The sequence below is a fragment of the Nannospalax galili genome, unplaced genomic scaffold, assembly GCF_000622305.1.
Source record: "Nannospalax galili isolate Female #2095 unplaced genomic scaffold, S.galili_v1.0 scaffold606, whole genome shotgun sequence".
NCBI classification, from domain to species: Eukaryota; Metazoa; Chordata; class Mammalia; order Rodentia; family Spalacidae; genus Nannospalax; species Nannospalax galili.
In genome coordinates, this window is record NW_008355477.1 from 278012 (window position 1) to 303043 (window position 25032).

General features: G+C 41.1%; 1 protein-coding gene across 3 annotated transcripts in view; it reads left to right on the top strand.

The window, feature by feature from the left end:
• Gpm6b (glycoprotein M6B) overlaps positions 1 to 25032 on the top strand; it is a 172099-nt gene that overhangs the window by 58918 nt on the left and 88149 nt on the right. Inside the window, exon 1 of one of the 3 annotated variants that reach the window (XM_008852879.2) lies at positions 21712 to 21727. The exons of the other annotated variants lie outside the window; for them this stretch is intronic. Coding sequence (XP_008851101.1) covers position 21727 — 1 coding nt within the window. The 5' untranslated portion in view covers positions 21712 to 21726. Of the gene's footprint in view, positions 1 to 21711; positions 21728 to 25032 lie in introns of those variants that run through there. 3 annotated transcript variants of the gene reach the window in all.

Genomic DNA, 25032 nt, shown 5'->3' on the forward strand with positions numbered 1-25032 from the left:
TCTCTTATACATCCTGGTGTCTCTGCCATGTATTATAAGACTTGACTTGAAGCTTTAAATAGATTCTTCTGTTTTCCCAGGATGTAATTGTAATTATTATTAATGAGTCAGGGTCTCTTTACATAGCTCAGGCTGGTCTGAAGTTTTCAATCCTCCCGCTTCAGCTCCCTGAGAGCTAGGATTACAGGCATGTGCTACCACACCTGGCTCAGGGAACATTTCTGGATCATTTCTATCTGCAAGGATGGCTATTACACATATTTTGGACAACCCTAGATGTTGGTGAGGTAAGTCTTCTGGATGGCTGTAGACAGATTGTTCCTAGTGTATTATGTGTCTTTATTATTGCAGGAAAGTATGTTTCTCTGTTGGAAGATTGTACCGTTTAATAGTCATATTTATATTGAATTAGCATGAATATGTCGAAGATGACACAGATGACTAAGGACACAGGGAACAGTGGCAGTCTTGTGTGAATCCATAACTGAAGATTTTGTTATTCGAAAGGCTTCAGAGCAAGGAACAAAACAAAATTGTAACGTATACTTAATGAATAAACATTATTCACTTAAGACTGGGTGTGGTGATATATGCCTTTAATCCCAGTACTTGGGAGGCAGAGGCAGACGGATCTCTGAGTTCGAGACTGGCAGAGTCTCCAAAGCAAGTTCCAGGCCAGCCAGGGCTACACAGTGAGACCCTGTCTCAAAAAATATATATAGTCACTTAGACTCCAGATTTTGTCTTAAGCAGTAATTATTCATGGACTCCTTAAAAATTCCAGTTTGGGGACAATCTTAGTAGGCCACCTGGCACATTGGGGGTGTGGATCGGCCACAGTCTCCTCCAATTCTTGGGAGAATTACCAATTATCAAAAATCCCCACACGACTGCCAAATTAGTCACCACGTCCTCATAGAAACTCAAAGGCAGTGTGACAATACTGAAGCTAGAAGATGGTTGTGTCACAGAGACATTCTTGAAACCATTTATTTTATGATTTATTTGTTTGAGCATTTCGTCAGCATATATGTAGGTATACCACATGTGTGCAATGCCTGCAGAGGCTAGAAGAGGGTGTCAGATCCCCTGGAACTAGAGTTACAGACAGTTGCTAGCTGCCATTTGGGTTCTGGGAACCAAACCCAGGTCTTCTGCAAGAGCAGCCAGTGCTATTAGCCACTGGGCCATCTCTCCAACCCAGAAACCTTTCTGCAACAGTTTTGAACTGCTTGAGAAAATGATTTCCAGAAAAAGGAATTGTGCCATCGCTGAGCGCTATGCGGGACATGAGGCTCAAACGTTCATTTTCCCATCCCTGTAATGAAATGTTTCTTCGGTCCACAATTTGCTGCCCAGGTCTAGAGCACAGCCCCAGAAAGAAAAATGCACAGTGCATGGTAGGCAGAATTTTTTGCCTGTGGACATTCACAAAGCTGCATTGTGGAAACAGAAGCCGCTCAAATTGTTCATTGTTTGGAGGCCCCCCTACTTTGGCAGCCAGAAGCGAATTCATTATGTGGTGATTGGCATAGTTTTCTTGTTTATTTCATGCCATGGGTACAGCGAGGCAGTCTGTTCTTCCTGAAACCTCTTGCTTTGCCTCTTACTGTCCTAACTTTCCTGCCCTGCTGCTTCCCAAACTAGGAGACAAACTGACTTGTGACTGCCTTCCTGAAGTGGTTAAGCGGATATATTTTCCCCAACTCCAAGGAAAATACACTGTGTTCTTGCATCTAGGTGAGGGTGCCAGGAGACAAATATTAAGTAGTCATGGAGCACCTAGCAGGGAGCTCAGAGCCCCCTTTGGGGACTTCAAGCTCACACTAATGTCCACAGTGGCAAACACCATGTTTCTCCCTTGGTGTTTCCACCCCCAAAAGTATGGCCTCCAGAGTTTAAAGGAAATTAAGAAGCAATTCTTTCACAGTTACCATTTTTTTTTATCTGAGTTACTTTGTGTGACTGGAAAGATTAACAGGGCTCCTCACAAGTCTCAGGTATTTTTTAAATATTTTATATGTATGAGTGTTTTGCCTGCATGAATGTAAGTGCACCCATGTCATGTAATGCCCATGGAGACCAGAAGAGGGTGTTGCATCCCCAGGAACTGAAGTTAAAGACAGTGGTTAGCCACCATGTGGGTGTTGGGAACTAAACCTGGGTCCTCTGCAAGAGCAGCCAGTGCTCTTAAACCATAGAGCCATCTTTCCAGCTCCTCAGGGTATTATTTTAATGAATTTCAGAGCAGCCCATTCTGCCGTGGTTATGGGCATTTGAGACAGCTAGTCTCTGGACATTGATTCTCTGCGATTTGTAATCACCTTCCAGGAGATGGGAAGCTGCTAAGGACAAGGACACTTGAGTAGCATGTTCTCCATCAGTGAATTTCAACTTCAGTTACACTGTGGAGCTTAAAGGATTGCTTCTGGGTCAGTGAGATGGCTAAGCAGGTTGAAGGCACTTGCTGCCAAGCCTGATAACCTGAGTTTGGTTCCCAGAACCCACATAGTGGAAGAAGAGACTTGACTCTTCCGCAAGTTGTCCTCTGACCTTCATGCATATTCCTATACACGCACACATACACACACACACACACACACACACACACACACAGTATGAATGTATTTTAAAAAAATAGGAATTCTGTGTTAACTACTCTGGAGTGTGGCCAGGGCAGAAGATGGTTTACAACTCTCCAGGTGGGGTCTTGGGATGTAGCTCAGTTTATAGAGTGCTAGGTGTTAGGGATCAGATCCACAGCAGCCCCGCCCCCTCACCTACAGGGCCTCACAAGTTCTACAAGCCCCAGAGATAAAGCCCCTGGTCTTTGAAGTCAAAAGCAGACTTTTCTCCACCTTTCAGGCCAACACAGCAGGCTTCTCCTTTGATCTCAAAAGGGGGTCGGGTTTTCTCTCCCCGGAAGGGAACTTGTCCCTGTGAAATAAAACTCTGTCCGGCTGAGAGTTTTTATCCGTGTCCTGGTGATTTTTCCCCCCCGACCAACTCGATTCATCCATGGGCTTCTTTATCTATCACTAGGGACCTGGCATGCACAAAGCACCAGGTTCAATCCCAGCATGAACTGGGTGTGATGATGCACACCCAGGAACCCAAGAGATGAAGAGGATCCAGAAATTCAAAGTCATTCTTAGCTATATAGCGAGTTTGAGACATACCTGGGCTACATGAGACCCTGTCAGGGAAGGAGGGAAGGTAGAAAGGAGAAAATAGGAAAGGAAGAAAGTGATTCTATGATTTCTTGACCATTGTTGGACTAAACATATACCATGTGCTTTCCTGGTTCTCACCTGGAAGCACCAGCATGCCCTGTCTGTTCATTAGACCCAGTATTCCTGCTTCTTAGCACTTATGATTTGAAATCACCTGGCTTTGCGTTACTGAATGGTGCCTTTCCTTCCTAAATTGTTACCTTCATGAGAGGTAAAGAACAAGTCTACTTTGTTCTTATGGGTTCCCCAGTGCCTGACGGTCTTCCTGGGATTTAGCAACCATTCCACAAATATTTACTGGGTGGATGGATCTAGTTGTAGTACATCTGTTAACCTCCGTAGGGACAGGAAATTACCATTATCCACACATGCATATTTAATACTGGCTATCTTCTAGCCCTCTGGCTGTGGGAGGAGTTGTGAGATGGAGAACTTGTGTTAAATACGGTTTTTAAATGGTGTTATTCTCTGGGGATTGGCATAGAGTAGAATCACCTGGAGTGCTTTAAACCCCTTAATCCCCAGGCCACAGCCCACAGATCCCTTTCCATTGATCTGAGGACCAGTCAATCATCTGGACTTTATAAAGGGCCCCAGGCAACCCAATAATCTGGGTCCCTGCTTCCCACTGTGAAACCACAACCAGCAGTATCAGCAACACCTCAAACTCTTAGAAAGTCTGAGTCCCAAGCCCAGGTATCAGAACCTGCTTGTTAAGGAAAGGCCCCGGTATTTTGTATGTTAAAGTCTGGGAAGCTTACAGGTTCCTTTGATGTTGATGGGCAATATTTCATTTGGCCTCTGGAGCAGGTGACTCCTCCAGAATGAAGGGAAGTGTTGTGTTTGTCTGGAGGCTGCAGAGGTCTACAAAGCAAAAATAGTCCACAGAGAAAGAGGTATTGTTCCCATTCAAAAGCAGTTGTGATACTATTTTAAATAATTGGCTTTGGAGACAAAAGGCAAAAAAACATTTTTCTCCCTATTTCATTTCTAGCATCAGCTTTTAACACCACCACCATACAGGAGGAGGGATGAGGAGGGATGGAGGACCCAAACAACAGGAGGAGGCATGAGAAATGATGAGGAGGGATGGGGAGGGATGGGGAGGGATGAGGAGGGAGGAGGGATGGGGGACCCAAACAACAGGAGGAGGGATGAGGAGGGATGAGGAGGGATGGGGAAACCAAACATAAGATAAAATAACCTTAACCTATGTGGAAGAAAAAGAAAAAGCAAAAAGTTACATCTTTTTCCTCTGGAGACTAGAATGTGTTTCCTGTTTGCTTTCACTGAGAACTGGAACATAATGCTTCAGTGTGTGCAGAGCTGCTGAACAAAGAATGTTCAAGAAATGGCCAAGAGGGCTGAGTTGGAACTGCCAAATATTGCCTCAGTTAGAAACCATGTGACAAATGGAGTTCTTGATTTCATTTACTAGGGCAAAAGGGGAATGTGCACATGTTTCCCTCTATCCTTTGTGGCTTCCCGTGAAAGAAAATGGAAGGTAATTCATTTTACCCTCAAGTGTTTTTGTGTGCATACTGGGAGATCTGCTATGATTTAGAGTATTTTTCTACACCAACCTTATAACCAATGACTTTCTCTAAGAAAGTGGGCCTTACAGTAATCCCTGGATGCTTACTGGCTTGCTCCCCTGGCCCATGCTCAGCCTGCTTTCTTATACAACACAGGACCACCTGCCTAGAGGTGGCATTGCCCACAGTGGACTGAGCCCTCCCACATCACTCAGCAATCAAGAAAAAGCCCCACAAACATGGTCACAGGCCAGTCCATTGGAGGAAATTACTCAATTGAGATTCCTTCTTCCCTGGTTTGTTAAGTTGACAACTAAAGGTATCCAGCACATATGGAAAGTAAGAGTCGATTGGCATCATTTTCTTTTTTTAAATTTTTTTATTGAATTTTTCTGTATTTTATACAGAATATCTCAAAGAATCTTAATCATCTTTATACCCCTGTCCCCATTGGCACACTCCCACAGCCACACACCCTTCCACTGGAACCCATATATTCTGTCATTAGTATTAAGGCCCAATGTTTCAAGTCAGTGTCCCCAGACATTCTCCCATGCAAGTCCATCCACTGAGGTCTAGTCAGCCTATCTAGAGTCTCTTGTTTTAGGAAGATCAGCTCTTCCTCACTCAGCAGTAATCAGCTGCCAATGTTTCCTCAGCTAAGATTAGGGTCTGCCACATCATTTTCTTAAATGATGATGACTTCAGTAGAGACTGAAAGTAGAAAGAGGGGGAGCCTGGTTCCATGTTGATAGCCAGGTGTGTTGAGAGTTGGGGATGGGATGGCATCACCAAGAGAATGGTTCCAGAGAGTGGTCTGATGCCTTTTCCTGGAGGCAGAGACAGGAAATGTAAGATTCCAGGAAAGAAGCCTGGGATGATAGGATTATATAAGGACTCCATCCTTTTCCTGTCCTGTAATGTCAACAGTGCTGGGAACTTATAAATATTGTCTATGTGTGGAAGCAGTTTTCACATACTCCAGTAATGCAGCTAAATCCTGACCTATACACTACCATAAACATAAAAATGAAGGAATGTGGTAGTCCCAGGCAATGTCTGCACATTTCTCTGGAGAAAAATGTTATGAACTACAAAGAGATCAATTCAGCTCCTAAAGGCATTGGGTTAAATTAATCATTGATTAAATGTGGAACTTCAGGATGAGTGTTTTCTTTCTAATTTATTAGCTTACATTTGAATATATTTGCCTCACTACATATGTAGAATACTAATTCAGCAAAGTCTTTGTAGCACATAAAGCAGAAATCAAGAAGTATTTTATGCTCAATGGTCAGAGAATTGGGAGACCAGGTAGACGGCAAGGTCAAAATGTCAGATGCACATGTAAATTCTTGTGCTTTCTACATGTTTTCTGTTCTGTTTTAGTTTTTCAGTGTTTTGTGGTTGTTGTTTGTTTGTTTGCTTGTTTGTATGCATTTTTCAGGACTGGTGGTTGAGACAGGGACTCATATAACCCAGGCTAGCCTGAAATTTGCTCTGTTGCCAAGACTAGTCTTGAACTTGCCTCCACCTCCTGAGTACTGGGGTAACAGGCGTGTGCCACCACACCCAGCTTTAAAAGAAACTCATTTATGATCACATTTGGAGGCAATGGTAATGAAAAATTAAACCAAATCACTCAAAACTCAAATCTAAAATGGTGTCCAGCTTTGCAGTATAAGGCTAATCTCTCTGCTGGTTCATTGTGGTCAGATGAACACATTGATTGAACTAGGTGGAGCAAAGATTTTGGCACATAATTGTACATATTTATGAGTACAGTGTTGTTTTGATAGAGGTATACAATGTGTAATGATCAAATGAAGGCAGTTAGCGTATCTATCATCTCAAAGACATTTACATTTCTTTGTGTTGGGAACATTCAAAATCCTAGCTCGCTATTTTGAAATTTCTAAGAAATTGTTACGTATAGTCATCCTACTGTCTTACAGACTACTAGATCTCTTTCCAAATTTAAAAAAGGCATCTAGCTTAAACTTCCTAAACATCTGTTGTATTTTCTTCTGTTTAATTACTTTTAGTTCTTTTTCTTCTCAGTGCTGTTGGATGAACACAAGCCTTCCCCATATGCTAGTTTTAGGCCTGGACTTCTATTTGAACAGCAAAGAACTCCTTTTTCTAAGGAAATGCTCTACTGTTGAGTTATACTCCTTTCTCAAGCATTCTTTTTTTTAAATTTATTGTTTTTATTTTATGTATATGAGTGTATTTCCTGCGAGAGTAGCCAATGCTCTTAACCACTGAGCCATCTCTCCAGCCCTGTAAGCATTCATTTATCTAAGGTAGCAACCAGGATAACTAATGAACTTTTTGGTGGTTACATTAACTAATATGATAGTTTGGGATGAAAGTAGTGAAATATTATCTTTTATGATGCCCATATTCATTCTTTCTTTCTTTCTTCCTTCCTTCCTTCCTTCCTTCCTTCCTTCCTCTTTTTCTTTCTTTCTTTCTTTGTCTTTTTTGAGACAGGGTCTCCCAGTAGCCCCAGCTGGTCTGGAACTCACTATGTAGACCAGGCTGGCCTCAAACTCCCAAGTGCTGGAGTAAAGGTGTGCGCCACCACGCCCAGCTTATGATTCCCATATACTTTAATAAGCCAATCCTCCATGTGTACTTGATAATTGCAGTTTACTTATGCATAGTTTATAGACTTATAAGAAAGTTGTATATAACTGCAAAGATAGCTAAGTGGCTAAGAGTACTTGCTGCTCTTCCAGAGGATCTGGGTTTGGTTCTCAGCACCCATGTCATGTGGCTCACAATTGCCTATAACTGCAGCTCCAGGGGTTCCAATGCCCTCTTCTGGCCTCCTCGGGCACCTGCACACATATGGTACATATACATACAATTAGGCACACACACAAAACGTAAAACATCTTTTTTTAAAAAGTGATACAAATAGTTTTTTTTTGATGCTGTGTTCTAGGAATTGAAAGTTGAAGAACTAGACTCCTGCACAAATAAATTATTCAATGTCTCCTTAAGTGAGATGAAAGAAATATGTATAGATGCTCAACAGATGTTATTTTCCTGCCCCTTTATTTACATTTCACTTTCCTCTGATAATGACTTCATGGCAGACCAAATGTTCTGCATCATGTCATCCAAGCCTGTCTCTTACTTGGATTCTTTTACTATTTTGAATGCTATGCAGGCTGGAGGGTGTATATTTCCTTCTGTCATATTTATATCTTTCTCTCTAACCTGGAGTCTTTGATTAGGAATCCAACTTCAGTCACCTAATATCTATGGAGAAAACTCAGCCTGCTTAATGATATGATATAGTTTGTAGCTCTCAAGAGAGAAAAAATGTGACAAGAAATAGACACTATTTCTTCCTACACTATGGATCCCATATCTTGTGTGCATGCGTGTGCGTGTGCATGTGTGTGTGTGCATGCATACGTGTGTGTGTGTGTTCCTCTATCATTTTCCACCTTATTTTTTGAGATAGGGTCTGTCACTGAACCTGGTGCTCACTGAGTTGGCTACATTAGCTGGCCAGCAAGTCCCACTTTCCCAGTACTGGGATTATAGGCACCCATCTTTTTACGTAGGTTCTAGGGACTTCTAAATACAAGTCCTCATGCTTGCGTGGCAGACACTTTACTGACTAAGCCATCCCCCAAACCCCAGTTCTCGAATCTTTTAATGATGGTAAATAAAGATGAGGTAAAATCTACCAACTCTTTAACTTAAGGAGGTTTGTGCTGTCTGCTGGTAGACCCTTAAAAATATTTTCCCTCTATTTCAGAAGAGCACAGAATTTTATTTGAGCAACTAAGCACTCTATGTTTGAAACAAATGAAGTATAGAACATCAGATTGTTAGTTTTGTACATATGACTAAATTGAAGGAGGACTAGTGAATTTATTTGACACTCATTATCAAGAGAATCTGGGGCTGAGGAGGTAGATCAGTCAGCAAAGTGCTTACAACACTAGCATGAGAACCTGAGTTCTAAGAGTCCTCCAGGCATGGTGGCATGTGCTTATAACCCCAGTGATGGGAGGAGGCAGAGACAACAGATCCCTGCAACCTACTAGCTAGTCAGCCTGGCAAATTGAGGGACTTCCAGGTTCACTGAGAGAAATTGTCCTTGAATCTTGTAAGTTTAATAAAAGTATTATAGGAAAATATACATTTTGGGATATTTAATTGTGAAATGTTGAAAGGACTTTAATATACTTTTTAAAAAAGAGATGAAGCCAGACATAGAGGTACAAGCACATGTACCTACACATATCCTAGCTTTGGGGAGTTGGAGGGAGGAGGATCAAGAGTTCAAGCTCATCATTATAGTAAGCTGCAGGCCATCCTGGGCTACAATAGATCTTGACTCAAAAATAATGATAATAATAAAATACCGTCAACAACAAAAAGATGAATCAAATATGATGAAATGACTTCTTAAATATTATATGTGAGGCAAAGGATATAGCTCAATTGGTAGAGTGCTTGTCTAGCATGCATGAAGCCCTGGGTTGGATGCCCAGTACTGCATCAACCAGACATGGTGGCATACACCTGTAATCCTAGCACTTGAGAAGTGGAGGCAGGAGGATCAGGAGTTCAAGGCCATTCTCAGCTACTTAGTGAGTTCAAGGTCAGCCTGGAATACGTGAGAACCTGTCTCAGAACTAAAATAATAATAAAAAAAATACTGCCTTAGCACAATTACTTTGTTCCCCAGGATCACTGTGGATTCCATTCCAGCCACCAAGCTCTGCTCTGTTCCATCTCCCCTGCTTCATTAGGTAGCCTAATGAAACTAATTTGGGGTCTTTGTCAAGTTTCCGTGCCACTAGAAACAACTCTGGATCCTGTTATATTTGCTGCCTTGTATATCCCAGTTCTAGGAGAACAGTAATATTAGAAGAGAAAGCCAGTCATTTGTAGTTCTGGCTAGGTGGGTGTTTCCTTTAGCTTCCTGGAGGCTGCTGGTGGTGAAGGGGGGTGCTCCTCTTTCATGGGAGGATATGGACAAAGAAGTGTCCTCTCCTGCCCTGTGACCCAGGCCTTGCAATGACACTTAAATGCGCAGCTGGAACTTTGGGACCAAAAGAATGGTCTTGCCTGTGCACACACATGAACTGCAGACCTGCCCTCCAATTTTGGAGTAGAGCTAGTGCTCCCAAATTAGCCCAGTGGCTTGTCCATTATTTCAGGGGGTGACACAGCATCATAGCATGAGCATGATGTCACCTCCGATACTGCCAGACAACAGACACACTCATGTCAGATATACAGCACTCTATCATGGAAGCTGGGTTCCCCCAGGAACAAATCTACTCTTGTCTACTGTCCCCAGTGTTTATAGGTGGATGCCTTGTGACTCAAGCTTGCACAAGCTGGCAGACGTCTCTTGCTGCCTTTGGAGTAAGCTGCAGGCTATCTTGACAAACAGTATATTATTCCAAACCACCCCAGGACATCTGGCTGGATCTAACCCTGTCTGGCCACATCTTATTCCCTAATGTTTCTTGTATGTGTGCATTCACATGCGATTGTGTCTGTATACACGTGCTGGGAAGTATGGCATGTGCCACACGGGAATCTTGAGTGTTATTCCTTAGGTTCTGTCCATCTTGGTTTTTTTTTTTTTTTTTTTAAGCTTGAGACTGCACAGATCCTGTGCATACACGTTGTGGGTAGGTTGGTATGTGCCCCACGGGAATTTTGAGTGTTATTCGTTAGGTTCTTTCCATGTTGGTTTTTTTTTTTTTTTTTGAAGCAGGGTTTCTCCCTGTCTTGGAACTGACCAAATAGACTAGGTTGATTGGCCAGCAAGCACCAGGGATCCTCTTGTCTCCACCTCCCCAACACTGGGATTACAAGCATGTGCTACCACACCTAATTTTTCTTAATCGGGCTCTGGGAATTGAACTCAGGTCCTCATGATTACCTCACCAGCAACTGACTGGCAGCTATATCCCCAGCCCCCTCATTTCCTAATGTTTCTAATAAACAGTTTAAGGTTCCTTCTGATGCTTCCCCAAAGCAGGGCTTTTGGTTTACCACTTCTAGATTTCCAAACAGGCCACGAATGAAAAATTTAGGAGTATTCATCAGCAAAAGTTTGCGTATAGAAAATTTAGGGGTTCTTTTTTTGTCTTGCTTTTGTGATGCTATGGACTAAACCTAGGGCAAGTGCTGTGTCACTGAGCTACACTCCTAGCTGCTCAAGAGAAAAGTAAAGATAACCAGGTGTGGTGGCACACGTCTTTAATCCCAGCACTCAAAGGCAGAGACAGGCAGATCTCTGTGAGTTGGACGCCAACCTGGTCTATATAATAAGTTCCAGACCAGCCAGGGCTACAGGGAGAACCTATCTCAAAAAAAGACAAAAGTGTATATTTGTCTATGTGTCTCCATGTTGATAAAGATGCACTCAAGGATGTCTCAGTAATTCTCTCATGATATATTGATACCCCCAGTTAATAATGCTGTTTTAGGAGCTTGTAGAATCTTTACAAGTGGAGCCTTGCTGGGAGTGAGTCTTGAGATCTGTAGTCTCACCCCACTTCTCATCCAGTCTGTTTCCTGTTCCACCAAGATATGAGGAGGTAAAAAGGGAGGTATGATGTTGTTTTTCTGCTTTTATTTTGACTTTTATTGTGAGGAAATATTTAAGCTTACCATTTGTAACTATTTTAAAGTGGCCACTCAGTAGCATTTAGAGCATTGATAACATTGTACAAACATCACTAGCATATAGCTGTGAGACATTTTCATCACCAAAGGAAACCCAATATTCATTTCTTTCTGTCTCCCTCTCTTCCATCTCAATTCTTGGCAACCACTAAGCTTTCTGTTCCTATGAATTTGCCTGTTCTAGATGTTTCATATGAACACATTTATAAGTAGATCCATATGGCCTTTGATGTCTGCCTTCTTTCACTCAGCATCATGTTTTCAGGCTCCGTCTGTTTTATAGCATGTATCTGATTTTTATTCCTTTTCATGGCTGCTTGCTAGTCCATTGCATGAATAGACTTCATTCCACTTATTCATTCATCAAATGGTGGTTATTTGCATAGTTTCTATCTTTTGACCGTTATGAAGAGTGATGCTGTGACTGTACATGTGCAAGTTTTTCTTAGAGCATCTATTTTCACTTCTTTGGGGTAGCTAGAAGTGGAATTGCTGCATCATATAGTAATTGGGTGGTTAACATACTAAGGAAGTGCTTAAGGCCTTTTGTTCGTGCCAGTCTCCCCTCAGCAGCGTCAGGTCCGTTCTCTTCCAAACCCATGTTGGCGCTTGACTGGACCTTAATTTCTTTTGGTGGTTTCTTACATTTTCCAATGACTTTCATCTTCCCAGTGGTTCCATGAACACCTCTTATTCAGCTAGTTCTGCCTGGACAGACTCTACTTCTGCCTCATGTCTCCCTTTTGGTTGGCCTTGGTTCTTTGCACTTAGATGACATTAGTTTTTCTACCTGCATCCAGCCATCAGTTTCTCAACGATGGAAATGGGTACTGGTTCTCTTTGCTCAAAGGCACTTATTACTATTTCTGTCTTTCTATTGTTGGACTATTCTCGTAACAACTGGAAATTGCAGAAATAGATTGTGGGGGCTGGGGATGTAGCTCAGTGGTAGAGCAAGCTTCTGACTTTGAAAGTTGCATCCCCAACACCTTCAGAATGTGTTGAGTTTACTCAGCATTCAGTGTTTGTTTAATCTAATTACCAAGGAATATGTCATTTGTGGTTTTAAGTTTTTCCAATATAGATTCTTTTCTGAAGTTGTTCTCCTTAAACCCTTGAAAAGCATAGGCTTTTCCTTTACAAAATGTTTCATTTTATTCTTAGACAGGAGCCTTATTCTTTATCTGTATCTGTTTACAAACCATTAAAACAAAGACTTTGACTGCCTCATAATATCTTTCTCACTCTCTGACTTTTTGAATAAGAATAGTATTAACATTTCTGTTGTAAGTTGCTAGCAGTTCAAGTTGAGACATGTCTTTTTGTACAATATATACTATTGAGTAGTCTCACATGTTGGTGCTCAGGGTAAGAAAAGATGACACAGTGGGTTTTGTTATTTAAAGCACCCCAGTCTTTTAAATGTCGTATTTTTGTAAAGACAAAACACAGCTTAATTAAAAGAGAATGTGCTACTTTACTGATGGAAAATGTGAAGGACAGGATACTTCAGAGACTTTGTTTAAGTACATTAATTTTTATTTTATTATTTTATTTTCTTTTTTTGAGACAATATCTCATATAACCAATGATAGCCTCAAACTCCCTATGTGGCCAAGGATGACCTTAAACTCTTCATCTTTCTTGCCTTTACCTCCCAAGTACTAATATTATAAATATGTATCACTATACACACTTTAGGGATTACATTTTTAAATATTTGGTTTTTAATCATTCATTAGGCAAAAATTGCAACTTGAAACCATATAGATCCTTGCACATGTTTTCACAGCTCCCACATGGAATGAAGCATCCATTTGTAATCTATGTCATTGGAGGCCTTAATGTATGGCAGGTTTTGTTCTAAGTTGGCCCCTTTGATCCCAAGACTGCCCTATGATGTTGACACCCAACACCCTATGATGTTATGCCTTTTTGGAAAAAGAATTGAGATTAAGGTCATGTAACATAAAATGAATCATTTTTTAATACTTTATTTTTTATTTATTTTTATTCTTATGTGTATGAGTGTTATGCCTGCATGTATGTAAGTGCACCAGTGTTGTACAATGCTCGAGGAGGTCAGAAGGGGGCATCAGATCCCCTGGAACTGGAGTTACAGTCAGTTGTTAGCTGCCATGTGGGTGCTGGGAATTGAACTCAGCTCTGGTCAGTTGTTAGCTGCCATGTGGGTGCTGGGAATTGAACTCAGGTCTTCTCCAAGAGCAGCCAGCACTCGTAACCACTGACCTATCTCTCCAGCACCTAAAATGGATCATTTTTAAGGTGAAGAATTCAGTCGTGATTAGTAGCACATTGATAGTCTTGTACCAACACTGATTCTACCTCATTCCAAGATATTTTCTTTCATTACCCCCAAAAGAAACACTGTCATCATTTTTAAGACTGAGGAAACAGACACGGAGATGATCAGTCCCTGGAGTTCTATAGCTAAATGATTGATACAACATGGGAGCCCTGGGACTGAAGGCCACCCTGTACCACTTTCAGAAGATCACCTCATGTCTCAGTTCTCCCTTGTGTCCTGGGTAGAAGCAGAAGAGCACTTCCCTTCATAGTCTTCAGTGAAAAGCATGTAACTGTCTTCTGAAGTCTTGAGATGATAAAAAATGTCTTAAGTTATTCTCCTGGGTAAAATCAGGCCAACCTTTTTCTCCATTTGTTGCCCTTCAGACCCTCATTCTGCAGAGCAAACAGCATTCAAGGTGGGAATTCTCCTCCTCCTAATGTTCCACCTCCACATCTGCTTCATTAGGACTTTGCTATGAATGTTTTCAGAAGGTTCCAGTGCCTTCACCAGGGCTGGGACTAAGTCAAAGCAAAAGAGTTCAAAAGGTGTGTATGCTCTGAGTCACCAAAGCTGAGAGCACTCTGTTACCGTACTTGGTCCTGGTGCTACCCTGCACCTCCTCCCAAGGTCATGGTCAATTGTCACCATTTCTCATTCCATGTGCCCCTCTTCTTCCCTTTGGCAACTTCTAGGATCCCCCTTACTTCTCACTTTTGTCCTGCGTCTCACTTATTTCCATGTTCTCTGACATTCTCCATGCTCCACTCACCCTCTAAATGTGAATAGTTTGTGTTCACTTGCCTTTTTTCCTTACTCTATGAACCCCCTCCCCCAGACCTTCCCACCCACCCCTTATTCCCTCATCTTTGTGTTGATGACTTCCATAACCACAATTCTAGCCCGGTTCTCTTCCCCACCCTCAGCTTAGGTGGCCTTACTTCCTGCTTAGCCTGCAAAGTCCAAATTTATGTCTGTTTCCTTAGAATCATTATTAGAAATAACCCTGTCATTCACAAAATTGACATTTAGTCGGGAGATGGCTTAGTGGGTAAGAGCACTTGCTTTGCAAACATGAGGACCTGAGTTCAAAACCCCAGAACCCATCTAAAAACCTGTGCATGGTCGTGAGGATACCTGTAAACCCAGTGCTGTGGGGTGGCAGAGTTAGGAGGCTGATGGAGCTTAATGCAAAGTTCAGTGAAAGACCCTGTCTCGAGGGAATGAGGTAGAAAGTGGTAGTGTAATCCCTCTGACTCCTGGGAAAGTGATAAAACCAGATTCCCAATGTCCTCCTCTGACCCCCCCCCTTGAATTTACCCACATACACATGTGAACATAGAGCACACACACCATACACACACAGACACACACAAAGTGATATCTAGTAATACACCCTTTAACCATACTTTCAGTCAACATTTTGACTTGAAAAAATGTGATGGAAGATTCTAGAAGTTTTAAACGTACCTCCATTTTGAATAGTGGACTGAAATATTGTACTGTCTTGTGCCTGGGATGGGAATCATTGTTTATCTAGTATGTTCACATGGTGTAGGCTATGTATTCACTAGCTTCTTGGTAGCCAACTTGGTTATCAGATTGACTCTCATGGTATCATAATTCTTGTGTTCAAATAACTTTTATTTTTCTCTAGTAACAATGATGCTGGTAATTTGGATACATTAAAGAGAAGTGTTTCCTTTAAAAGAAAAGATAAAAATTCTCAGCTCAATAAGGAAAGAAAAAAACCCATATGCTGAGGTTGCTAATATGTACTTTAACCATGAAATTACAAAGAAAATTAAATTTGTATATCTTTGCTATCACACCTCAAACTTCAAAAGTTATGGTCATATTGCAAGACAAGTACTAGTTAAGATGGAAAAGGTGTTAAATGATAGGTCCTAGTACTACCGAAACTTCCTCTGAGTCCCTATTCTACTAGAATAGTCCACAGGTATATGAAGTACAGCAGATGAAAAACAAATTAAATTTCCCAGTGTCTTCCCTAAAGACACTTGGTTTTCCTCTATCTGTTTAAGAGGCTTCACTGGTCATCTTAATTTTCAGCTGCAAATGACCAGTAGTATTCCCAAGCCTGACATTGTCCCTGGCCCCTGGCAGATATGGAATAAATGTGTTGAGCCCATGAAAGTAAATTTTACATTCAACTTTTAAGTAGAGAATCTGAGCAGACCCCATTCTGGCCAAGTAATCAAGGCTCATGTCAAAAGTAATAAGCATAAATAATACAACATACCAGTACCCTTAATTTCTGATGTCATACACTGTGAAGGACAGAGCATCTCTACTCTACTTTCCTCCCCAGGAATGCACATTCTCAACTAAAACATGAGGAAATATCAGATAAAGCCAGGGTGAGGGGTACTGAGTCATCTTCAAGTGCATCAAGGTGGGGCTGAAAAGCTGGCTCAGAGGTTTAGAGCACTGGCTGCTCTTGCAGAGGACCAGGATTCAGTTCCCAGCACCCACATGGCAGCTAACAAGCCTCCTTAACTCCAGTTCCAGGGGCTCCAATGTCCTCTTCTGGCCTCCACAGGCATTGCATGCTTGTGATGCAATTACATACACTCACGCAAAACACTAATACACATAAAATAAAAGGCCGTGAAAGAGACTGGGGGACTGTTAAATTAAATAGACCAAGGACACGTGAAAAGTAATCAAGGTATAAGATTCTAGAATAGATAAAGGGCCCTACTGGGCACACTGGTGACTTCCATGTAACCTTTGTACCAAGGTTAACGTTTTCAGTTTTGATGAATGTTGCATAGTAATGTAAGACATTAACGTCTGAAGCTCAATTGGTAAAGGATTGATCAGAACACTCATGACTTATGACTTCCTCCCCCTTGAGACAAAGTCAGACTTCATAGCCCACTTTGGCCTTGAATTTGTAATCCCTCTTCCTCTCAGGTCCTGGGATTGCAATGCTTGGCTCCATGACATTTTGAAATCCCTTCTGCAAGACTAAACTTATTGCAAACAAAGCAAAGCAAAACAAAAATGTTTAAAAATTTGGTATGGCATTTTATTGTATCTTGAGAGTAAATAAAGTGCAAGGAGAGATTATTGTTTCAACATGGAAATTAAATCAGATAACTGGAGTTTATGAATTGAGGGCCTACATTTTGTCACAACTCCATAGTTTAAAAAATATTTTATTTATTCTTTCTATTTATGTGTATGAGTGTTTTGCCTGCATGTATGTAAGTATGCCTGTGTCATGCAATGCCCATGAAGGACAGAAGAGGGCATTGAATTCTACTTGAACTGAAGTTACAGATGGGCATTAGCTGCCACATGGGTGCTGGGAACTGAACCCAGGTTCTCTGCAAGAGCAAACAGTGCTCTTAACTGCTGAGCCATCTCTCCATCCCCCTGAACTCCATTTTTTAACAATTCAAAAATAATTCACATACCACAAAATTTACCCATTTAAAGTGTGTAACTCACCACATTTTAGAATATTCACAAGTTTGTATTGCTATCACCACAATCTAATGTTAGAGTACGTTCTTCCTCCTAGGGAAAAAAGAAAGGGTTGTGATGTAGCTTGGTGATAGAGCACTTGCCTGGCATTCTTGAGGATCTGGAATCCATCCCCAGCACTTCAAGAAAGAGAAAACCTCCACTCTCATCTAAGATGTCTTCTCCCCATTTCACAACAGCTCTAAGAAACCACTTTATTTCCTTTCTGCCTCTGTAAGTTTTCTTACTCTGGGTGTTTATTTTAAGTGGACTCATACATCGCTCTTTTGGATCTGGGTTCCTTCACTTGGCACAAAATTTTTGAGGTTTATTTACAATGTAGCTTGCATCAGTAGCTCATTCCTTTTCATGGCCCAATATTGCATTGTACGATATATATGTGCCATATTCAGTTTATCCCTTGATCACATGAGGAGCACCTAATGTCTTTTTGACCATTAATGTGTGATTACCTTTGGTCAAATCCTACAGTACACTCATCTACTAGGCTCCTGCACCCTACCTATTACTTCAGAAGATAGATTCATGGGATTAAGCATCTACACCATTTCCGAGCATCCTACCCAGTATTGTTTACTTATGTACACGATTAACCACTTTGGAATGTCTTTAGAACTAAAGCAAGAAATGCCCCCCCAGGGTCCCAGAAATGGGGGGAAAGTCTTATTTTATGTGCAAATCAATAATCACTTCAGGGAACTATGTGGTGAATTGCTTTATTGAATAAGTGTGAGAAAGGAAAGGTATTAGTTGTCCAAGAATGCTATTGCCAAACTTTGTGGAAACAGAATGTTTTCTGTGGAAACAGCATATGTTGCTTTCTAGGCCATGGGATTTCTCCTTGTTTGACCCAAGGGGTAAAGGAAAGCTCTTATGCAACCATCATATTTTAATACCTAATCTTTTACTTGTAGGCTGGTTAATAACCAACATTAGACAATTTTATCCAAGAAGAGATGACTAAGATGCACTATTGTACTTTTAGCAAGAGTTAATTTACATGCCTAATTCATGTTCTATTATCAGAAATAAATGAAATACAAAAGGAAAGCTGAGTTAAAAACCCCATATTTCTATTTAGTTGTGAAGACTACCTTCCAAAGTCAGGAATGAAATAAATACTGTAAACTTACTCTATCTAAATGTTGGCTTTTTATTTGAAAAAAATCTTATACTTTCAGCTATTCTCTAAAAATGATTTTTAACACAAAGTATTTCCTTTCATCATTTCAATGACTCTTTCCAGTAGTACTTTTAAACATGTACTCGTAAACAATTTCAATTTCTATGAAGACCGTCTCAGTTCCTGGAAAATTCTTTGCTCCACTTGAATTTTCCTCAGTGTTCTGCTATCAAGCTTGGGTGCAAGGTGGAGGCATTTTGCAGAGTACTGAGTCCAGAAAAGGTGGTGTGCTAGGTACTTCTGCCCACCAGCTGTTCATATGGTTAGTAAATTCCTTGTCACAAAATGTGCACATCCAGAACAAAACACAGATACCCGCGTTCCCATTTTGGTTTCTGATTGGCATTCTTGGTAGAAAATATCAGTTGAACTCATATGGATGTCTATGCCAACTAAGCCTGTACAATTTTTTTTCTGTTGCTACTGAGTGTGCCCACCCCCCTTTTTTGTCCCCATCTAGAAATCTTGTGTTTAGTTCCTAAGATCCAAACTTTTGCCTCCCTGACATTTAGCTTTTTCAGTCTCTTCATTTTTCTAGCTTGTCAGCTCCTTTAGGCATCTGATTAATTTTTGTCATGGGATGGATTGGCCTTACTTCTTAGTTTTGTATTACCTGCACAGTTGATCAAGAACATATCAATGACGTCATTTTTGACATTGATAAGTGTTATGGTTTGAATGTGAAATGTCCCCCATGGGTTCATGTACTTGATCACTTGGTCCCAAGCTAGTGACACTGTATGGGAAGGTTATGGAACTTTTGGGAGGTAGAGACTTGCTGGAGGAAGAGATTAAGAACACTGGCTGTTTTTGCAGAAAACCTGGATTCAGTTCCTAGCACCCACATGGCAACTAACAACTGTCCGAAACTCCATTTCCAGGTAATCCTCTTCTTGCCTCCGTGGGCATTGCATGACATGGGTGCACTTACATACATACAGGCAAAACACTTATACACATAAATGAATTTTTCAAAATTTTAAATTGCATTTACTTATTTATGTGTGTGGACATGTTCCTTCCAACCATGTGGTTCCTTAGGATTGAAATCAGGATGTCAGACTTGGCAGCAAATGCCTTTAGCTGCTGTGCTATCCCTCTCGTCTGTTTGTTCGTTTTGCAGTTTACAAGATGCTCTCACAGGCATATGATCTTTACAAAATCATCCTGTGAGTCAGTGGTTTTACTGCCTGCAATTTAGAAATGAAGAAGCAAAATCAAACATCTGTTTAGCATCATGGGAGTTGGGAGAGTTTCCAAGTTAGGAGGTCTGTTGTCACAAAGTTGTATGCCTGCTGGCTTTTTCAGTGCAAAGCCTATGCCATAGCAAATACTCTATTAGGAGGCTGGAGAGACGGCTCAGTGGTTAAGAGCACTGGGTACTCTTGCAGGAGACCCAGGTTCAATTCCCAACACCCAAATGGTGCTAACAGTCATCCACTAACTCCAGTTCCAGGGGATCTGATACCCTCTTCTGACCTCCATGAGCATTTCACGACAGGGGTGCACTTACATTCATACAGGCAGTACATGCATACACATAAAATAAAAATAATAAATAAAGGCCGGGCATGGTGGCACATGCCTGTAGTACCAGCACTTGGGAGGCAGAGGCCTAGACGGATATCTGTGAGTTCAAGGCCAGTCTAGTCTATATAGTGAGCTTCAGGCCAGCTGGGGCTACAGGGAGACCCTGTTTCAAAAAGATATGTATGCCACAAAGCTTCAGAGCTCACCTTTCTGACTTTGTTCCCTGAAATTCTTGTTTGATGTTTAATTTCTGCCTTTCCTTAACATTCATGTAAACATAGCTTGGTAAGAGTGATTCCCATAAATCACTCCAAAGTTCTGACTTTCCCATTTGCTTTTCTGTGGGGCTCTTTGATGGTAATATCCCCAGAGCGTTGCATCTGAGCTAATCTCAATCCTCTGAAGCAGTCATCCTTTAAGAAATTGATCCTGGGCCCGAGAGATGCCTCAGCTGGTGGTTGCCTGCTGCTAAGCCTGATGACACGTGAATTCCACCCTGGGGACCCACATGGTGGAAGGAGAGAACCAACTCCCCCAGGGTTGTCCTACGACCTCCACAAGTGAGTCATGCATGGGGAGCGGGGGGGGGGAGAGACAGACAGAGAGACAGACAGCAAGGAAAAGAATGTGATTCAGGGAACAAATTTGCTTTTTTTAAAGGAACCTTTGGAAGATCCTACAGTCAAAATTACTCCCTTTGGTAACCCTTGCCCTCACCACCTAGTGTGAGAAACAGCTGTCTCCTCCCAAGATGATACCCTTCACTTCATCAATATAGTTCCCCAAGGGAGTGTTTGTTCCAGTGTAGCAGCCCACCTTGTCTGCTGTCTACTAGAGGGAATGGCAGCCATACTATCCAAGGCTACTCCACATTTATCAGCCACTCTGCTTTTTTTTTGTGTGTGTGTGTGCTGAAAGAGACCCTCCACAGACCTATTTCACTGGTTTATTGACATTACTATGCATGTCCTTGGGGAGATGGGCTGAAGGTTAAGGGTCGTTATCAATTCTTTACATTTGTCAAGACTCTTGCTGATTTCCCATGCCCTTGTATTATAAAATAGGGAGTCAAACGATAGACAACCTGTGTAATATTAATTTATTGGCTCAATTTAAAGCAAAATTTCCTTTCTTTCACTAACCTTGTATTGCTTTCAAGAATGAAATTGACCCTAGCCCACTAGCCACCTGAGTTATGATAAGATACCATAAAGAATTGCTTTAGGGGGTTAGGAGATGACTCACCAGTTAAAGTGCTTGGAGCACAATTGTGAGGACCCGAGTTAAAATCCCGAGTCCACATAAAGCTGGATGCAGTAGTGAGTGTCTTTAATCCCAGAGCTCTATGATGATATAGGAGGCAGAGTCAGCAGAATCCCCAGAAGTTCATAGGGCAGCTAGCCTGGTGTATGCTGGGTTGAGCAAGACAGCCTTTAACCTCTACGCACATGCTGTGACATGCGTGCAACCATACGCACACATACAGATGCATGTGTATACACACAAAGGTAAAATTGCTTTAGTAAAATGGGAGTTTTACCTATGAAACTGCAACACAAGTACTTCTGTTTCTTTCACCAGTTCCCTGCGAGCTTGAAAACGGACAAAGATGGACCAAAAGGAAATTATTTCTCTGTTGCTTTGCCAAGGACTCCATCCCTTTCCTTTCAAAACTCCACATATCCTGGAGTTTTGAAAACTGCTATAATTGTCACAAGGCAACTCATTCTCTGGGAAGAAAGTGAGTGAATTTCCCATTAGGAGATCATGGTTAAAATAACCTATCAGTGCTGGGACCAAATGGAACTGGAACGTGTATTCAAAAGTTGCCTTCATTGAGGAGGGAGAAAGAACAACCTTTGTCATAATGAGCTCTAGAAAACAGCCAGCATGGAAAAAGGGCACATGGTGACCAGCCTGGCATCAGAAAATACACAACCAGCTTGCTTTTCCATGTGGCATTAGGGCTGTTGTGCTGAATCCTTGCAGCCACCAAGCAAAATGTTTCATTGTAAGACTGTAATTTTCAGTTTTTATAGGAGAGGAAAACAGTTACCATGGACTGAGCAACTGAAATGGAGCTTAGCACATTTTTATTTCAAATGGTCATAGCATGTAGAGAGGTCATTTGTTTCTATCTAGAAGTAAGATGAACTTGGTGCTGGGAAATTATCTATCATTTGTGGCTTATTTTTCAAGGATTGCCCCTGGAGAATGTTTTGGTGAAATTAATTATGCAGTATTCAAAAATATGAAAACTCTTTGAACACTAGAACAGAACAGACCCTAGTCCTGCTGTCTGCCAAAGCAAAGCACACAGTATTAGTGGGGTTGAGGGTGGGAGACAGGAGATTACATTATAGCTCAATGGATTTATGTGATTAGGCTAATTTTTAAAGTATATTTCTACAAACTAAATCAAAAGCAAAAGAGATAGCTCATGGAGGAGATAGTCATAAATCTTTTCATTGAATATTTTCCAAAAGCTCTAAAGTACTCAAGCAGCCCTTGATATCCAAGGGGGATTGGTCTAAGTATCCCCGAGGATACCAAAATCCATGGATTCTCAAGTCCTTTATGTAACAGTACATTAATATCTGCATATAAAGAGTTGGAGATGTAGCTCAGTGGTAGAACACTTGCCTAACTAATTGCATGGCCTGGGTTAGATCTCTAGCATGGGGTGAGGAGAATATTTGCATGTACCACATGTCCATCTTCCTACATTCTTTAATTCATCTCTAGATAACTTATAATACCCACTACAGTGTAAATGCCATGGAAATCATTCTGTAGCTTAGGGACTAATGACAAGAAAAAATTGTTTTATTATTTATTTATTTACTGACTTACTTATTTTGAAACAGGGTATTCTGTATCCCAGGGTGTCCTTGAACTCACTATGTAGCAAAGGATGACTTTAAACGTTTTTATCCTCCTGCACCCACCTGAGTGCTAAGATTACAAGATGCACCACTATGTCCAGTTTACGTGGTGATGGGGAGTGGAACCTGAACCTTGCATGCTAGGCAAGCAACTTTACCGACTGAGCTACATCTCCAGCCCAGTGGGAAAAACTCTGTACATATTCAATATACACGGACTTTTAAAATAATTTTTAAAATATTTTGCTTATTTTTATTTTATGTGTATGAGTGTATTGTCTGCATGTATGTAAGTGCACCTGTGTTGTGCAATGATGGTGGAGGTCAGAAGAAGGCGTCAAATCCCCCTGGACCTGGAGTTATAGACAGTTTTTAGCCGCCATGTGTGTGCTGGAAATCAAACCCAGGTCCTCTGCAAGAGCAACCAGTGCTCTTAACCACTGAGCCATCTCTCCAGCCCCTGACAGACTTTTTCAAGTATTTTCAAGGTCTGTTGTATCTTTAGATGTAGAATTTGTGAATACAGAGAGCTGTCTGTACTTGTATTTATTACAAATGCCTCGCATCATTTATATTGCCCATCAGGTAACTCTTATGACTTAATGCTATGAAAACGCATTTAAGCTTTAAAGCCTTTACCTCCTTGTGTACCAAGATTACAGGCATGAACCAGCATGCCCATTTTCTGTAATGCTAGAGATGGAACCCAGGGCTTTCTGCATGCTAGGTAAGCACTTTACCAGCTGAGCTACAGTCTCAGACCAGATCTCTAGCTTTTTTTTTTTTTTTTTTAATTTCTAAATACCAGTAAGCATTGTGGTTTTGGCCTTGTATCATTATGTCTCATCTACTGACTTGACAAATGAACCAGAGAATCCTATCTCTACCACAGACACCCCTACCCTAGGCTTGACTCCACTGAGCTTTGCTAAAGCAGATGAACTTGATGGGGTGATTGTCAGCATTTCTGCATCATGGACGCCGGAAGAGTCAGTTGAGAACATTTCCTCTTCCCCTGATAAGTGTCAATACAAATATATGCAGATTTTGGCTACAGTTTTCTGGGGATTTATGCCTACAAAACCCATACTGACTTTTTCTGCATGCCTTTTATTTCTGTTTTGATTTGGGTATAACTCTCAGGATATCTTACCTTAGCTAATCGAATCTGTTCAAGTTATTTGTCAAGTAACCAGTTAATTACAATGGCATGAGACTAAAAACAGATTTTTCTTATTTAGTGAAGTACAATATTGGGTCCTAACAGTGAATTTGGAAGCATAGTGTTTGTTATTAACCTTTTAAGTACTATAATATTTGTCAGTGTGATTGCCAAAACAATTGAGAGCCAAAATAATAGAGTTAATGATTACCAGTAAAAGTTTTATATGAATTATTTTTAGCATAAAATATAAAGGCTTATTTATTTTATTTTGTTTATTTGAGGCACTGTCAGTATGTTTCCCAGGCTGCTTTTGAAGTCCTGTGTTCAAGTGATTCTCCTATCTCAGCCTCCCCAGGTACTGAATTAAGGCAAGCACTAACCATGCCCAACCAAGAAGAGGAACAAAAAAAAAATCTCACCTTATTTCAAAATTTGATTTATATTTTTATATGTGTCCCACACATGTACAGTGCCCACAGAGGACAGAAGAGGGTGTCAGATCCCCTGGAACTGGAGTTACAAGCAGTTGTTAGCCTCCATATGGGTGCTTGGAATTAAACCTGGGTCCTCTGGAAGAACAGCAAGTGTCCTTAACCACTAAACCACCTCTCCAACTCACCTTATTTAAAGACAAGTATAAATGTTTGGAGGAACCAACTATGTTACTGGTCCCATATTCAGATCAGTTGGAGAAAAAAACTTAGAGTTGCCAAAAATGTTTATTTGGTAATATCAAAAAGGAAAGAGTGGATAATTACCATACCAGGAGCAAAAATATTTGGAATCCTACCTACAGGGTTTTTGCATATATTCCTCTTATGTGGTTATCTTTTTTAAAAAACTAAATAAAAGGTCGGGCGTGGTGGCACAGGCCTTTAATCCCAGCACTTGTGAGGCAGAGGCAGGGGGATCTCTGTGAGTTCAAAACCAGCTTGGTCTACATAATGAGTTCCAGGACAGCTGGGGCTACAGGAAGACCCTGTCTCAAAAAGACAA